Raw genomic sequence first — 18,981 nt, 5'->3', positions numbered from 1 at the left:
TAGAAAATCAAATAATCTATTACATATTCGGAAACCAACTCCATTGGTCCCTTGAATCTTCAAGTGGCACGCCTCCCAAGAACACCGTCTTTGTCGTGGCATCCTCTCCGAATGGCACCGTCTTGAAGCAATTCCATAATTACAAATAATAATAAAAATACAAAGCTATTCCTATTATACATTTGTAATATGGAAAAAAACTAGTAAAATAAAAGTGATACGAGATCACATTAAGTTACAACCGAATCAATATTCCCTTTCATTACGGGTAATATCGATTAAAACTAAGCCCATACTAAGATAAAATTACATAATTCAAAATTATATAAATAAAAGACATTCAACAATTGAAATATGCAGCATTATAATATGTATCTATCATGCCAAATTATGTGCCAAATCGCCCTATTTAATTTATATCGTATATATTTCCCGATTTTATGGAAATGCGTGATAATAACTTCTTAAAATCACAAATTAACCCTTAAATCACATCTAAGCTCAAGTTAATTACCCTAGCACTCTTAGGACTCAAAAATTAGTCATCACTCAATTTTTGACAATAATTCAACTTGATTTAATTTTTATGCTCATTTTTTACCTTAAAATCATAATATTTTTGAAATAAATCCAAATTAAATTACAATAATTTTAAATTTTTGAACATTCTGGAATAATTTCATGACACTCATAATATCAAAAATCATGGTTAAAATTTTCGAATAAATTTCGAAAAAATATAGTTGCAATTTATCGGTTTTATCTCATAAAACATCTAAAGTATACAAAAATTAATCTAATCAATTTTAAAACTTTATATCTGGTTAGTGGGATATTTATACAACCTAAAATATTTTTTTTATGCCATGCAATTCGTTTTAGCTATTTATGCTAAAATAGTCACTATTTATGCCATTTTTACTCTAAAAATTCATAAATCATGCTAAATGAGATTATTTTATCTCAAAAACTACATATACTCTGTAAATCATGCATGTGACAATGTAATAAAGTTTCATGACCTGGTTCGAAGTTTAACTGTTTTTAACCATTTTACTTTTTTTAATCCATTTTTATCTCATAAAAATCATAAATCATGCAATATTAATCAAATTAATACGAGATTTTACACAGAACTTGTAAAATATGCATGTGAGGTCATATAAAATCTTTAAGGTCAGAGAGTAAGTTTAACCATTTTTAGTCATTTAGCCTCCATTTATGCCATTTTTGCACTAAAAATTCATAAATCATGAAATATTAGTCACATTAATATGATATTTTACATGAGATACATAAAATATTCATGTGAGGTCATACTAAAATATCACAGCCGGTAGTGAAAGTTAACTTATTTTAGTGAATAAAAGTTCATTTTACTCATAAAAATGTAATAAAATCACTAAAAATCATTAAAATGAGCAATAAATTTCCATAAATCATAAAAATGACCTAAAAACATTTTAGAATCAGAATATATAACATGCATCATAATTTCGTGACTCGCTCTTATAAATCACAAATGTTTAGTTTTATATGTTAACATTTTAACTCGGAAAAATAATAACCGATTATGCATGCAACATCCTATGCTATAGTACCACTTGTTAGGTTCATATACCTATTATTAGACTCTTCTATTAGTGAACTAATTAACTTCTTAATTATTTGTTCTTTACATCTAGTGCATGCATAACAAAATAAGAGATTTATAAGAAAAACAATGTCCCTTACATTGCAGGTTGGTTCGAAATAATGGGCACAAATAAGGTCACCTTCCTTATTTGTTCTTGAGCTTAATATGTTGGATGATCCTCCTAAGACTCCAAGTATAGAAGACACTCCAATAAGTTGCACCCAAGATGTAAACCCAAATACTACTAAGATTATTAACTAGATAATAATAGTAGTAAACCCTTAATATAAATTACTACCTTATTAAAATCAATTACTACTACTAGTAAATTATGATGAATTATGTGAGTTGTATTTCTGAGTTTGCATGTGTGAAGAGATGGAGAAATAAGCTAGTAATTGAGCCAAAAGATCAACTAACTCAAAAAAAAGACACACAATGGTCTATTTAAAGACCATTATGGCCGGCCAACAAGAGAAACAAAAGAGAATCTTTTGTTCTTGTTTTATTCTCTTGTTTGATAAGGTAGAGTGTAGGAAATAATTATGTAAGATGTGTCATAGAAGTGTCACAATCACACTCTATTCCAACACAAATGAACAAGACAAAAATGAGCATCTTTTGCTCTTCTTTGGCCGGCTATATGGAGCTTTTTAGGTCCATTTTTGCATTTTGTTATTGGTCCCACAAATGCTTATAAGTCATATGTTCAACTATCTTACATAATTATTTATTAATGTAATCATTTAACAATTAAATATTACAATTAATAATATAATTCACACTCCACTTTTGAGTAGTATATTACTATTATATCAATATATAATGGGTCCTACAATTGCTAGTTAGTTAAAATTACAACTCTTTGTAACTTTAAATAACCAATTACCTCTACCTCAAAACTAATGCAACAACTCAATTAATATAGTGAATTAACCTTTTAACTACTAAATCAAATCTTATTTAATCCAATTAAAATAAGATATAATTAACTCACATAATATATTATGGGGATTAATTAATCTGTATCAATATACAATTAATTAATATTTATGTTTGGGCTTCATCATATAGGTGTGACTTAAAGGGATCAACTGAACACCACCATCAAATGACAGTAACGTCAAACTCCAGTCAACCAACCGTTACCGATAAATGTTTTTTTTTTGGTAAAAGGTAAGTATATTGATATCAAAACATAATTACATCATGAGTGTTCTTATAATATGAGGCATTCCAATGTACAATTTAAAAGCAAAGAGCAAAGAAAACCTAGGTACTAATCTTCTTGAGCCAATCAACATCTCGAGTAGTGAGTACACTAGTATTCCTTGCCCAAAAGCTGGCAGTCACTTCCTTAATAACTTGATAAACAACCCACTTAGGCCGGCTGACAAAATGATCCAGACGTGCTTTGTTCCTTGCTCTCCAAATAGCGTAAATAAGACCCACATGACAAGCCCTGATAATCCTTCTTTGTAGCTGACTCCATCTCCCCTCACGAGCATTCCAGTTACAGAGATCAAAAACTGGGAACTGCACTCCAAGCTGGTGTTGTAGCAGATCAACACAGCGTATACTGAAAGGACACTGATAGAACAGATGATTATGATTCTCATCAGCTCCATCACAAAGGTAACAAATAGAATCATGGCCAAAACCCATACGATGCATACGATCTTTGGTAAGAAGTCTCTGGAGTTGGACTGCCCAAACGATGAAGCACCATTTAGGGACATTAAGGGAGCTCTAACAAACATGGTGCCAAGGAACCTGAGGATTCACAAGACACAGCCATTGGGAGCCATCAGCAACAGTGTATGCTTTGTCTGATGCTAACCAACAGTCATTTGTATAGGCTTGCTTGAAAGTGGACATAGTGTGTGCAATCTTCTTCCAGGCCCAGCTGCAATCATTTGGAGGATTGTAGTTGGACCAGTGAATACCCTTCATATAAATATGATTGATCCATCGAACCCATAAGTGGTCTTTTTTGTTAGCAAGCCACCAAATATACTTACCCAATAAAGCTTTGTTCCAAAGTTTAGAGGCTCTAATGCCCAGTCCTCCCTCAGCTTTAGGACTGCAACATTTATCCCAGTGAACATTAGGAGATCTTAGGTAAGAATGTTTTCCACACCAAAGGAAATTCCTACATATATTATCTATTTTCTTCATAATACCATTGGGGATAAGGAAAATGCTAGCCCAGTAAGAATGAAGACTAGTGAGCATAGAGTTGATAAGAGCAAGCCTACCAGAATAAGATAGCTGCCTGGCACCCCAAGCTCTGATTCTCATAGTAATCATATCCACCAGCTGCATACAATCATTTTTGGACAGCTTTTTGGATGAAATAGGAACTCCTAAGTATCCGAAAGGCAAAGTTCCTTTCCTAAAACCAGATACCTGCATAATCTCAGCTATCACATCCCCTGAAACTCCATTAAAGTAAATATCTGATTTATCTCTATTAAGGCAAAGACCACTAGCATCAGAGAAAGTAGAGAAGGCACTTAGCATCCACATAATTGAGGCAGTATTCCCCTTGGAGAAGAGCAACAAGTCATCAGCAAAAAGGAGATGGTTCAGTTTCATGGGGCCACAAAGAGGGTGAAACCTAAAATCATCTTGACCACCCACCACATTCAGGATTCTTGATAGATATTCCATACATAAAGTGAAAAGAAGAGGGGACAGAGGGTCTCCTTGTCCAAGTCCTCTTTTACCATGAAAAAAACAAAAGGAATTACCATTTAAAGCCAAAGAATAAGTAGTGGAAATAACATACACCATAATTTTATCAATGAACACCTTAGGGAATTGCAGGGCAGTTAACATGTGATGCAAAAAATTCCATTCAATAGTGTCATACGCTTTTCTGAGGTCAATTTTGATCAAACACCTGGGAGAGGCAGATTTTCTATTATAAAGCCTAATCAGATCTTGACAAATTAACACATTTTCCACAATATTTCTCCCTTTGATAAACCCACCTTGATTAGGATTCACTATGTCAGGAAGCACCTCACCCAACCTAGTACACAAAAGTTTAGAAATGCATTTGTAGATAAGGTTACAACATGCTATGGGCCTAAACTCAAGTACACTAGTTGGGTTGTCCACCTTAGGTATGAGGGTAACCAGAGTAGCATTCAGTTGTTTGAGAAGCTTACCAGTATGAAAGAAGTCCACTATAGCCTCATAAACCTCAGTTCTTATAATAGACCAAGAGTCTTTAAAAAATTGTCTGGAAAAACCATCAGGTCCTGGTGCTTTAGAGGAAGGAATAGAGAAAATGCACTAATTAATTTCATCATGAGTGACAGGTTTCGGCAAAAGAGGTAAATGATGACTAGAAATAAGACTTCCTGTTCTGACAGTAGGGTAATGTACAGAAACAGTCTCTTTACTAGTCCCCAGTAAGTCATTGTAATACTCAAGAAAGGCAGCTTCAATCTGATAAGGTTCAGTCTGAAGGGATCCATGGATATCCTTAATACTGAGAACTTTATTGTGAACGTGCCTAGCTTTAATATGTCTATGGAAAAAGGCTGTATTCTCATCACCCTCTTTGAGTCACTCCACTTTCACCTTCTGCTTCAAATAGCTCAACTGAGCTTTATGAAGATGGAAATAATTCTGGGAAGCAGCTTGTTCCTGTTCTCTGATGGAAGTATCATGAGGATGGAGATGCATTTCAGTCTGAATCTTGTCTAGGAGGAATTTAGCCAACTCAGCAGCTTTCTCAATATCAGAAAATTTCTGCCTATTTGTAGATACCCGTATCCGTCGATATTGGAATTTATAGAGAACCCGACAAACACCCGATGATGATAGGACACATGTATTCTTTAGTTGTCATTGTCATTATTTGGGTTCGTTTTACGATGTAGAGTGAGCGTTGGCGACAGAGTATTTTAATTTAAATGATATTTAAATTAAAGCTTTTTTTAAGGTGAATTCATTTTACTTTATTTTGAGGCTCAAGTTATTTTATTGAAAATAAAATAAATATTTGATTTGAAAAATCATTTTATGAGTGTATTTGATTTGAAAAATCATTGATTTTAATGTGTTAATTTGATTTGAAAAATCGAATTTGAAAATCGAAAACTCGTTTTAACCACACGTTTTGGAGCTCGATTATAGCTCGGTTTTTCAGCCCGTTTTCTTTACGAGTTGGCACGAATCTCGAGTACATTAACCAACCTAGGCCTCTACCCATCCAACCCCAGTTCGAACCCCCATATCCACACCCAAATCTCGTCCCAAACATCCCCCCAACACAGCCCAATTTCTTTCCTCTACCCGTGTTTGCATAGCCCGTCGAAAGCCTTTCTAAACCGACTCAAACTTGGTCCAAACCCGCAACCCATCACCACCAATACGTGCTCCACATTACCCACAATAACCCAGCACCTAGACCACCACAAAACCCATCCAAATCCCATCCCAAATACTCCCCAAACAGCCCGCATAACAAGCAGCCCCCCCCCCTGTTTTGCGTGCTAAATCCCGAGCCTAAAACCCGCTTCAAATACCACCAAAACCCGTGCCCATTAACCCTAACCCATACCCTAGTATCCTACCCATATTACCTTAGCTTAACCACCAAGAAAACCCCCCCATACAAACCCTAAAAACCTCACAAATAGCTGATGGGCAGCAGCTATGCAAACCGAGCCCGACTACTTGTTGCCCTATCAAACCCTACTTTAACTCCCTATAAATACCCACCCTTCACCATACATTCATTCCTCTAAATTCTCCATACATACTACCGTCACTTACAAGCTTTAAACTCCAGAAAAAAACCCTAATTGCCTCTCAAAAACCGTCGACAAAACAAACATACAAAACTGAGAATCAGTTTGTGTGTCCTCTTTTGAACCCTTCGTTCAACCCTCAAACCTCCATCAAAATTCGAGTTTCTTGTTCCTAATTAACCACACAATATCCATATACATCTTAGACAAAGATTCACGAGCCAAATTGCCCTTGAGAGTACACGAATCCCCTCGAAAAACAGAGTGACATACACTCTGTTTTGCGGCTTCCGTCTGTCTGTCCAGTTCTGTTTGTGCTCGTTTTTCGTGCCCAATAATTCAAAACGAGCAGGGATTGTTTTAAGAGCTTTGTTCTCCTCTCTTTCTAGTTTTCAAAACATCTTTTAAATCTAATTTTTACCGTGAAACGAGTGAGAAATTGCAGTTTGAAAGTTGCTGTCCAGATTTGCAAAAAAACGTGTTATTGCTTTGTTCCTTCGTCGACGACGGCCTCTCGAGATAAAATCTATGATCGATTACGACCCAAGACGGTGTCAACGATACATGTAGGTTGAGGGTGCATCAAATCCTCCTCTTCTCTCTTTTATTTCGTTCTTTTTATGTTTGTTTTTATCGTTTCGTTTTATTTTGTTTATCTTTTTTTATCGTTTGATATCGTTAACTATGAAACTAGTTTAGTCCGAGTATGAGTTAAAGTACCACCATGAACACCCGCGTTGACTTGAGATGGGAAAGAAATCTACCACATCGGTCGGTCGTACACCCCGTCTCATTTACATATCCTCGTGTTCAAGGTAGGGCATTAATAAAACGATTTCTAACTTCGTTCCTCGCTTTTGATCCCTTGTTTGTTCCGACCAATTCCACCTACCCTAGGACCCGTCGCATGTTAGTTTGACCCCTGTTTGTTAACATATGATTCACTTAGACGACTTTAGATCGATTAAATAACCTAATTAGACATGTTAGGGTGCATCGACATAGCTTTAAAATTAACAAATCTATAACCTAATTGAACGCATCTCTCTTTTCACTTGATTTCTCGCTAGCATAGGAGTGCGTGATTAGCACCTTCCTATTAACACTCGATGAGTAGCGTTAATCTTGTAGCTTCGTGACCTAATTCGACCCCTTTAGGCCATGTAGAATGCACGCTCGCACGATATTTTCTTGATCGATCAACGTCGTTTTTAACTTGTTTTCTAACTCGTTTCCTAACTCGTTTCGCAATCATTTGATCTAACTAATGAACTTGACCTCGGAACTAGGGTGGCCATGGTTTGGCCGTGAGGGTGGACGATTTCTTTGTCCTTCTTGCTTCGTTTTTTTGTACCAATTGTTCTTTGTTGTTTCATTGCTTGTAATTTATAATTTGTCCATCGAGTTGTAACTTTCAAGTTTGTTTTACTTTTATCGAGTCAAAACTTCTTCAAAAAACCTTAGTCTTGTTTGGTTAGATGGTTGTGCTCCAATTCATGTAAGAGCGTAGTAAATCGCATGTTGTCTAAAGCGACATGGCCCGATTTATGCTAATGCATGCTTTGGTGTGTGGCCCTATGTCTAATTCGATAAGATTAAGTGAAAGCACGCATTACGAGGAGTGACCCAAGGCCGTGAGTCATGTAAGCCGTGGGCCACCCCCCTTGTGCACGTTTCCCTAGGCCGAATTGGCCGTGTAGTGTGTCGTGTATGGTTTTGCGTATAGCATTGTATTTAGATCGAGTTGTATCTTTAATTTCTCGTTGTATCGGCATGAATTGCTTGGGTTGTAATAGGGTAGATCCCCACGGCTCCCCCACTCCCATCAAGCCTTGTTTGTTTCGTTTATATGTTGTTAGATCAATCAACCCACATGCTAAATTACAACTTTGACAAAGTTAGTTTAGTTGCATCTAAATCGACATAGAAACTTCACATGTTAGGGTTTTGAAAACGATGTTTGCATATCATATATCGTAGTAGCTATGACCTTGTTTGAAATCCGACACTTGACTTAGTAGAGGCCGTTATTGACGGGCGGGGTTAGGTGTCCTTACGGGCTTCCTAACACGTACCCTCACCCCTTACTCAAGATCTATGGTTTGTGGATCCATCTAAATACCATTGGATTACGAGAGTCATTCAAATCGAGTGATATAGGGTACAAGTCTTTATCTTTAATCACTCGTAGTCGATTGGCTTTATGCTTTTCGATGAAAGGTGTAAAGTTGACTTGAACGGTTCCAAGTTCCCAAAAAACTTGGTGGCGACTCTAATTTGTCTTAATTCGATTCGAAAGAACCTCGAGTCGATTATGCCTAGTGTGGATCCCGCGGACGCAGTTCCCGCGGGCGTTGTCCACAGTTTGGCGACTCCGCTGGGGAAAAGAGGAGTAGTTACACTTTGTTTCTAGGGTCTTTTCCTCCGAGGTGAAACTTGAAAAGAAAGTATTGGAAAGTAAAACATTACTCATAGTGCTACGATTCATGCATAAACCCTTAAGGACTTTCCCGGGCCGTCCCAGCGTTTCTTTGTGATGCGTGGGGGGCGACGTCCCACTATGCCAGGAACTCGCACATTGCTTGCTTCCGCTCCGCCTCGTCGTGGTTCTTGATGGTGGGGATGCTCTTCTAGGTACTCTACCTAAAGGTCTTTGCTCTATAAGACCCAAAAAGGATGGAGGGCATAGACCTTCTTGTAGAAGACTTGCCGAGACTTAGACATGTCTAGGAGCATACATCCTTATAACATGAGAATGACAATGTGCGAAATGAATTTCCCGAGTCTTTTCAAAACTTTCCGTATCGATTTAAAAACCGAACTTTTGAACAACTTACTGTCAAAATAGCATGATTTTCAAAATGCGGAATGCTGCCCAAGTAGGACCAGAATTTTCGGCCAAAAATGAGCTTTTATAGCCGGCATGCTGTCCATTTTAAATCTCATTTTCAAATCGATCATTCGTTTTTTAAATTCAATCCAAAATATTTCTCGAACCTTAACCAGGCATGAAATGCGTCGAGTCGTGTCCGGGTCCTGGCCGTGTTTGGCTAGGCGTGTCTCGTCTCAAGTGTCTAGAACACGACCTTGTTGGGTCGCCCAAGCCCACTTCTTGGGATTCGAGTCGTGTTGGTCTACCTTTTGGTCTAGGATAGTCCACACAAACGTCCAAGCTAGGCCATTTAGGGCGTTTCACTTAAATCTATGGGCTATGTTGGTCCAATCACGGGTTTAGTCACACCGAGTCCAGTTTAGAATCGAGCTATGACAGCTTGAGTCATGTCGTTTTGTCGAGTCTAAAATGAATCGAGGTCTAAATCCAACCGTGAGTCGAACCTTTTGGTTAGTCAGTCTTAAGTCGAGTCTTTGCTTGAGTCAAGTTGGTGTCGTGTCCTTAAGTGTGCAGGGGCTCTTACATTTGAATATTGACTCAGTTCGGGGTTTTCTTGTAGAAAGGCTGCCAAAAACCCGACTTCAAGCAATGGAAGATGCTGTTAACAAACTCACTGAGGCCGTGAACCTCATGATGACCCGAATGGATGCAATCGAATCTAAGCTGGGTGAAGATTCCCTCCATCTACCCCACCTCTGACTGATCTGGAGAAACGGTTCAAATTCATTGAAGACCGTCTGAAACTCTCCCAGGGGAAGAACATCCACTACGAAAATGCTAGGGCCTATGCCCCAGTTCAGAATAAGTTGCCTAGAAACATGGTACTCACTGATATCCCAAAGTTTAAGGGCACAGAAGATCCAGTCCACCATGTTAAGGCCTATAAGGGGTACTTAGCACTGAAGGGAGTACCTGCTGACATGCTCTCTGAAATTTTCGCTCAGTCTCTGGATGAACACCTGAAGGCGTGGTTCTACAATCTGGACCTTAAGAACTTCCCCACTTTCGAAGATATTACGGTGGAGTTCTGTAAGCACTATGCTGACAATGTCGAGATCCAAACCAACATAAGAACATTGGAGGTGATGACACAGAAAGAAAAAGAAGGCTTTACTGAATTCCTTGCAAGATGGCGCGCTGAAAGCGTGAAATTAGCCAAGAAGCCTGACGAAGTTGAAATGGTAGATAAGTTCGTAAAGAATCTACGACCTATTTACCGCAATGCTCTGAAATACCAAAATTTTGGCTCTTTCAAAGAATTGATAAGAATCGGGATAAAGGTAGAAGATGATGTCATAAGGGCAGAGGCTGAAAAGCCGAAAGGGTACCAAGGGGCCTCATCGTCTAAGGACAAGGCCTCGAAAGACCCCATATTGATGAAGCCATCAATCTCTTAGAAGGGCAATCGAAGAAGTCGCAGCGCCAAACACCTAGGGCATTCACCGATATCGGATGCACTTATACATACGCTCTCCAAAGGCTCATAGCCCCAGGAAAGCTGAAGCCTATTGGTCCAACTCCGGACCCTCCCACTGAACAACAAGGTAAATGGTATAAACCAAATGCCTATTATGCCTTTCATCAAGGGAAAGGCCATGATACTGAAATGTGCTATCGACTGAAGCACGAACTTCAAGACATGATTGAGAGTGGAACACTCCCGATCCCAACTGTTAAACCCAATAACATCACCAATCCATTTGGCGATCACGCCAACTTTGTTTCTGTCGAAGACAATGTCGATTATTCCCATCTTATCCGCCCATGTCACTTAAAAGGGGTGTTTATCGGGAAAATATTTGTGGATTGCTTTGAATTCTTGCCAAACCCGAAGAATGAAATTCAAGTCGGGAGTCTTGCTCCAGAATGTACTCCTCTCATTAACGAAGTTAATAAAAGACAATTCGATTCACCAACCTTCATCACTGGCGTAGATCCTCAGAGGACTACCTCGGGATGGAGGCAGACCATCAAAGGGATCAAGGAGCAGAGCCGAGCATCTAAGCTGACAGCTGAACAAGAGAAAGCTCATGACCAAATTTGAAATTATGAGTCAGGATCTGTTTTCTTATTTTAGTCGAGTCGAGTCTAGGACTTTCTTTTCCTGAAGTTGAGTCGTTTGTTCCGCGATGACCTAGGGTGTGTCCTAGGAATCGTTCCATCGAGTCTGTTAAGGATTTGTCTTTCCAATAAAAAGTTCCAGTTTCGTTTCCAAATATGTCTTGTTTCCAATCCTCAATCATTCCGAAACATGATAAAACGCACAACACACTCAAAGGCATCCCTGGGGTAGAAATATGTCCCGTTTCAAAATGTAAGGTACAATAGGATTCCGTGTTTGATTCCTTTACCTATTCCATGTCTGGCGGTAGAAAACCTCCATCAGAACCAGTGCTTTTGACAAGCTTTTAGATGATTCTAGGACGAATCCGGACTAGCTCCTTGTTTTCCATATCGATGACGAAAGGCAAGCCTTTTTCCAACAAAATCATCCCATCTCGAAGAGAGAAGATATCAACCCGTTCTAACAAGGAATTGTTCGTTCTGACCCAAATTAGTTGGCGAAGCCCAGTTTTCAAGGTGTATCCATTTATGACTAAGAGAATGAATAGAAGATCATTTTCAAAGAAAAAAAGATGAAAAAGAATGAAAAAATGAAAAGAAATGAAAAATGAAAAATGAAAAAAAGATGAAAGAAAAAGAAAAAAAAAGAAAAAAGATGTTGAAGTTATTGCGGAATGCTTTTTGGTTGAATGTCGAAGTTACGGAAGCCAGAAGTCAAGTCAAGTACCCATAGTTGAAGTTCAATGGGCGAAGCCCAAAAGCTTAAGTAGTAACCTCTTTACCCTCTAAGTCCTTCTAGAGACAGTAACAAAGGGATAGTCGGGAATTTTGAGAATTATTCCACTTGTGCTGTTACACCCAACCTTTAGGGTCCAGACATGGAAATTTGAACCCACATCATTTTTCAACCCATTTGCACTCGTGGTTCATCAAACCCGAGACACCCATTCCAACCACATCAGCAGCCATAGCCCTTGGCCTTAGCACCACAAAACAAACCTTCAGAATGATGGTTAACCATTCCAACTTGTTTTTACCAAGCTCCACATCCCAAAGAATCAAAGCCTTTTGTACCAACCCTAGACACGGGATACAACGGTACCTTACAGGCTAGAATGGGATACGACATGATACCTTAGGCGAAACCTTTGAGTGTGTACACACAATCAAAATGCCATGTTTATGCACCAAGATCGAACTACGTCGGATTTGATTTCGCTCCACGCGAATACGTAGGAAGTCCTTCAGAATAAGGGATTCAATCCACCCACCATCCAAGTTGTCATCTTGGCGGTTTCTTACGGGTCTTAACCAAGTCCAAATGAAGCCACCTTTTGTTTGAGTCAGTCTTAGCACTCGATGTAGGCTAGGATGAGGATATAGGTTCGGATGAATAGTATCGAGTCTCAGAATGAGCTTTATCTAATGGTTTAGGCAAAGATGCTGAGTCACATAGATGTGGGTTTGTATTGGGAACAGAAAATATGAAAAACCCGCTGAAAAGAAAGAAGGCATGGAAGAAAAAATAGTAAAACCCGCTGAAAAGAAAGAAGGCGTGGAACAAAAAATAGTAAAAGCCCGCTGAAAAGACAGAAGGCGGTGGCAAGAAATGATGAATACTCGCTGAAAAGAAAGGAGTTGAGGAAAAGAGTGGCAGAATGTTCCCAACAAGAGTGATGTGTGATGTCCAACTGTTCTCATAAAATCAGTCTGTGTTTAGTGTCTAGGCGAGGCTAACGTTGTTGCTCTGTGATTTTAATCCACCTTGTCAATGTCAAGTGATCTTGATTCTCATGTGCCCTCGGGAGCACGCCTATGCCATACGATATCTCCGTCCCAAGTCCGACAACCTTGTGATTCCCATTTGTCATCTTTTGGGTGCGCCGGATTGGCCAATTCACATTTCTACCCCCAGCAAGTCAATATTTGAATTAAAACCCATGCACACTTACGGTTTTATTTTCCTTTTTTGTTTTACGGTAGCGGGCTACGCCTACGTTGTTTACGGGTCATACGGGGTGTCTGATGTCGTATTTCATGCTCACCCATCAAGGTTCGATTTCAAAAAAAAAATTCATAATTTCAATTTCAAAATTTCAAAATTCCAAAAAACTTTTTGCGAATTATGGATAGATGATCCAAGTAGTGGAATCTTTTCGGGTCGATGACCCCAATCTTTCGAAATTCAAAATTTCAAACTCAATTCTTGAAGGGTCGATGGCCCAACATACCAAGTGATGTCAAATTTAAACTTCGGGTCGATGCCCCAATTATTCAAAATTTTCAAATTCAATTTTCGGGTCGATGACCCAATCTTTCAAATAATCTAATTTTAAGATCGATGATCCAAATGTGCTTATGTGATGATTATTGCTAGTGCGTTTTTGTGTTTCAAATATAGCAGGATATGCTTCAATCGGGGCTCTAAAGTCTTCGACTTTAGAGCCAGCCATTACAAAGCAGGGGCTCGGCCGTTGGCTTCGAGACCATTATCAGGATGTAAAGGATGACATCCACCAATAATTCAATTCAATACAAGAGTATGAAATGGAAGAATTCCGTAGCTGAAAGCAAATGATGAAAGCGGCGGCAACCTCCTTGGAAAGTCCCGTCCCATTCGGACAAGCGCCAGCAGATGATAAATTTTGGGCAAATGTCAGCAGATGATGAATTTTGGACATACGCCAGCAGATGATAAACTTTGGGCATGTGTCGGATTGCCGAACTACGACGCGGTTTGATTCCGTCAGAAACGGATACGTAGGCGCCTAAGGATAAGGCTCAATCCACCATATATGCAATTTTATGGGTCGATGACCAACGATGACAACTTGACACAACGAAGCAAGAGTCAATCCCAACGAAGTTTCGGGTATGATCTCTTCTTATGGTCAAGAGCTTATATACGCAAGTCTAATGGACTATAAACGACCCGCAGAATCCTCAGGTCGAAAGGGACCTGGGGTATACTTTGACTTTCGCCTTGTCCAAGCCTCAGTCAAAGTGGGGGCTCTGTAGATACCCGTATCCGTCGATATTGGAATTTATAGAGAACCCGACAAACACCCGATGATGATAGGACACATGTATTCTTTAGTTGTCATTGTCATTATTTGGGTTCGTTTTACGATGTAGAGTGAGCGTTGGCGACGGAGTATTTTAATTTAAATGATATTTAAATTAAAGCTTTTTTTAAGGTGAATTCATTTTACTTTATTTTGAGGCTCAAGTTATTTTATTGAAAATAAAATAAATATTTGATTTGAAAAATCATTTTATGAGTGTATTTGATTTGAAAAATCATTGATTTTAATGTGTTAATTTGATTTGAAAAATCGAATTTGAAAATCGAAAACTCGTTTTAACCACACGTTTTGGAGCTCGATTATAGCTCGGTTTTTGAGCCCGTTTTCTATACGAGTTGGCACGAATCTCGAGTACATTAACCAACCTAGGCCTCTACCCATCCAACCCCAGTTCGAACCCCCATATCCACACCCAAATCTCGTCCCAAACATCCCCCCAACACAGCCCAATTTCTTTCCTCTACCCGTGTTTGCATAGCCCGTCGAAAGCCTTTCTAAATCGACTCAAACTTGGTCCGAACCCGCAACCCTTCACCACCAATCCGTGCTCCACATTACCCACAATAACCCAGCACCTAGACCACCACAAAACCCATCCAAATCCCGTCCCAAATACTCCCCAAACAGCCCGCATAACAAGCAGCCCCCCCTGTTTTGCGTGCTAAATCCCGAGCCCAAAACCCGCTCCAAATACCACCAAAACCCGTGCCCATTAACCCTAACCCATACCCTAGTATCCTACCCATATTACCTTAGCTTAACCACTAAGAAACCCCCCCCCCCATACAAACCCTAAAAACCTCACAAATAGCTGATGGGCAGCAGCTATGCAAACCGAGCCCGACTATTTGTTGCCCTATCAAACCCTACTTTAACTCCCTATAAATACCCACCCTTCACCATACATTCATTCCTCTAAGTTCTCCATACATACTACCGTCACTTACAAGCTTTAAACTCCAGAAAAAAACCCTAATTGCCTCTCAAAAACCGTCGACAAAACTGACATACAAAACTGAGAATCAGTTTGTGTGTCCTCTTTGGAACCCTTCGTTCAACCCTCAAACCTCCATCAAAATTCGAGTTTCTTGTTCCTAATTAACCACACAACATCCATCTACATCTTAGACAAAGATTCACGAGCCAAATTGCCCTTGAGAGTACACGAATCCCCTCGAAAAACAGAGTGACATACGCTCTGTTTTCGCGGCTTTTCCTGTCTGTCCAGTTCTGTTTCTGCTCGTTTTTCGTGCCCAATAATTCAAAACGAGCAGGGATTGTTTTAAGAGCTTTGTTCTCCTCTCTTTCTAGTTTTTAAAACATCTTTTAAATCTAATTTTCACCGTGAAATGAGTGAGAAATTGCAGTTTGAAAGTTGCTGTCCAGATTTGCAAAAAAACGTGTTATTGCTTTGTTCCTTCGTCGACGACGGCCTCTCGAGATAAAATCTACGATCGATTACGACCCAAGACGGTGTCAACGATACATGTAGGTTGAGGGTGCATCAAATCCTCCTCTTCTCTCTTTTATTTCGTTCTTTTTATGTTTGTTTTTATCGTTTCGTTTTATTTTGTTTATCTTTTTTTATCGTTTAATATCGTTAACTATGAAACTAGTTTAGTCCGAGTATGAGTTAAAGTACCACCACGAACACCCGCGTTGACTTGAGATGGGAAAGAAATCCGCCACATCGGTCGGTCGTACACCCCGTCTCATTTACATATCCTCGTGTTCAAGGTAGGGCATTAATAAAACGATTTCTAACTTCGTTCCTCGCTTTTGATCCCTCGTTTTTTCCGACCAATTCGACCTACCCTAGGACCCGTCGCATGTTAGTTTGACCCCTGTTTGTTAACATATGATTCACTTAGACGACTTTAGATCGATTAAATAACCTAATTAGACATGTTAGGGTGCATCGACATAGCTTTAAAAATCGATTAACAAATCTATAACCTAATTGAACGCATCTCTCTTTTCACTTGATTTCTCGCTAGCATAGGAGTGCGTGATTAGCACCTTACTATTAACACTCGATGAGTAGAGTTAATCTTGTAGCTTCGTGACCTAATTCGACCCCTTTAGGCCATGTAGAATGCACGCTCGCACGATATTTTCTTGATCAATCAACGTAGTTTTTAACTTGTTTTCTAACTTGTTTCCTAACTCGTTTCGCAATCATTTGATCTAACTAATGAACTTGACCTAGGAACTAGGGTGGCCGTGGTTTGGCCGTGAGGGTGGACGATTTCTTTGTCCTTCTTGCTTCGTTTTTTTGTACCAATTGTTCTTTGTTGTTTCATTGCTTGTAATTTATAATTTGTCCATCGAGTTGTAACTTTCAAGTTTGTTTTACTTTTATCGAGTCAAAACTTCTTCAAAAACCCTTAGTCTTGTTTGGTTAGATGGTTGTGCTCCAATTCATGTAAGAGCGTAGTAAATCGCATGTTGTCTAAAGCGACATGGCCCGATTTATGCTAATGCATGCTTTGGTGTGTGGCCCTATGTCTAATTCGATAAGATTAAGTGAAAGCACGCATTACGAGGAGTGACCCAAGGCCGTGAGTCATGTAAGCCGTGGGCCACCCCCCTTGTGCACGTTTCCCTAGGCCGAATTGGCCGTGTAGTGTGTCGTGTATGGTTTTGCGTATAGCATTGTATTTAGATCGAGTTGTATCTTTAATTTCTCGTTGTGTCGGCATGAATTGCCTGGGTTGTAATAGGGTAGATCCCCACGGCTCCCCCACTCCCATCAAGCCTTGTTTGTTTCGTTTATATGTTGTTAGATCAATCAACCCACATGCTAAATTACAACTTTGACAAAGTTAGTTTAGTTGCATCTAAATCGACATAGAAACTTCACATGTTAGGGTTTTGAAAACGATGTTTGCATATCATATATCGTAGTAGCTATGACCTTGTTTGAAATCCGACACTTGACTTAGTAGAGGCCGTTATTGACGGGCGGGGTTAGGTGTCCTTACGGGCTTCCTAACACGTACCCTCACCCCTTACTCAAGATCTATGGTTTGTGGATCCGTCTAAATACCATTGGATTACGAGAGTCATTCAAATCGAGTGATATAGGGTATAAGTCTTTATCTTTAATCACTCATAGTCGATTGGCTTTATGCTTTTCGATGAAAGGTGTAAAGTTGACTTGAACGGTTCCAAGTTCCCAAAAAACTTGGTGGCGACTCTAATTTGTCTTAATTCGATTCGAAAGAACCTCGAGTCGATTATGCCTAGTGTGGATCCCGCGGACGCAGTTCCCGAGGGCCTTGTCCACACTATTAAGTAATTTCAAAGGGTTCTTGAGATATTTTAGCTTGCACACAACCTGATACATTTTAACACCCTTGACTTCCTTTTGCCACTCAGATTGAATAATATTAAGGAAGTTAGGAGCTTGTCCCCACATATTAAAATATCTAAAATGAGATTTTCTGATAGCATTACCAGGCCTCCTGTAAAAAATACAGGGATTATGATCAAAACACCCCTCATTCAAGAAATAAGCATAACTATCAGGATGAAGATCCATCCAATCTTGATTGAGAAGAAAACGATCTATTCTGGAAAAAACTCTAGTATGGGGTCCTTGCTTATTGTTCCAAGTATAGAAGGAACCTTGAGCTTTTATATCCAGTAGCTCACAATAGTCAACACAGTTCCTAAAATCCACCAATTCCCTCCAAAGAACAGTACTCCCCAAACGTTCATTGAAGTGTAAAATATTGTTGAAATCCCCTCCAACACACCAAGCACCAATACATATGTCCTTGATACTAGTAAGTTGCTGCCATAAATATAGTCTATCGGTATCAGAATTTGAACCATAAACCACAGTAAACCAAAACTTCATACCATAGTGAATATCAGTGACCTCTACAGTGATTTGTTGATCAGAGCTATCCAAGAAAATGACATGAAAAAACTGAGGAAGCCAGATTGTCCAAATCCTCCCTTGTGATCAACATTTGTTGATCAACATTTACCGATAAATGTTGATCAGTTGATTTTAAATGAAGGATCATCCCTTGTGTATTCTTGTTATGAGATTTATAATCAAATCATGTGATCGCACTATTGTTGAGGACACATATTCCAATAAACTGTGCATTGGTTTGTTTGCTAGTTTGAATAGATGACGGCAGTATCAGTTATATACTATTGGAATGAACCAACGCCACCCGTTGATGAGAGATTTATTTTGGTCTGTGTTCGGAACTAGCCAGAGGCAGTGGTTATACACTCTTGTTCCCGAGTGTCGTTCGGTGTACAGTTATTGCACCGAGAGTCTGGCCAGGGCTTAAACATATAGGCAGTGGTTATACGCTATACATAGTTGATCGGTCCGTTTCGTGTTCACAATTAAAGGTGTGGTCGTTGGGTCACGTCCGAATCAAAACACAATTTATAGCTTCACAAAAAACTCTACAATTAGTAAAGAGCTAGGCAAGTAAAGGTCGGATCCCAAGGGACGGGTATTGAAATGAGATTTCTATTGCAACTAGTGGTGTCTTAGGGGTG

General features: G+C 39.2%; 1 protein-coding gene across 1 annotated transcript; it reads right to left on the bottom strand.

Moving 5' to 3' along the window:
- Window positions 1–2,908: 2,908 nt before the first annotated feature.
- On the bottom strand, window positions 2,909–18,313 carry LOC141618137 (uncharacterized). The gene is made up of 5 exons (XM_074435246.1): window positions 17,796–18,313; window positions 5,231–5,405; window positions 5,033–5,110; window positions 3,391–4,939; window positions 2,909–3,342 (listed from the first exon to the last, which is right to left on the bottom strand). Exons 1-5 carry the CDS (start codon window positions 18,311–18,313, stop codon window positions 2,909–2,911), a joined length of 2,754 nt encoding a protein of 917 aa, XP_074291347.1.
- Window positions 18,314–18,981: the final 668 nt, after the last annotated feature.

Source organism: Silene latifolia, chromosome X, assembly GCF_048544455.1.
Source record: "Silene latifolia isolate original U9 population chromosome X, ASM4854445v1, whole genome shotgun sequence".
Classification (NCBI taxonomy): domain Eukaryota; kingdom Viridiplantae; phylum Streptophyta; class Magnoliopsida; order Caryophyllales; family Caryophyllaceae; genus Silene; species Silene latifolia.
Note: the sequence above shows the minus strand (reverse complement) of the source record. Positions and strands in the feature narration are given on the sequence as shown.

Bases quoted from the DNA above. Each gene is read 5' to 3' on its own strand.
- LOC141618137 (XM_074435246.1), bottom strand. From the start codon at position 18,313: ATGAAGTTTTGGTTTACTGTGGTTTATGGTTCAAATTCTGATACCGAT. The intron at 5,406-17,795 runs GTATCAGGTTGT...ATCTACAAATAG, and splicing joins GAAGTCAAGGGTGTTAAAAT to GCAGAAATTTTCTGATATTG. The intron at 4,940-5,032 runs GTACATTACCCT...GAAATTAATTAG, and splicing joins CTAGTAAAGAGACTGTTTCT to TGCATTTTCTCTATTCCTTC.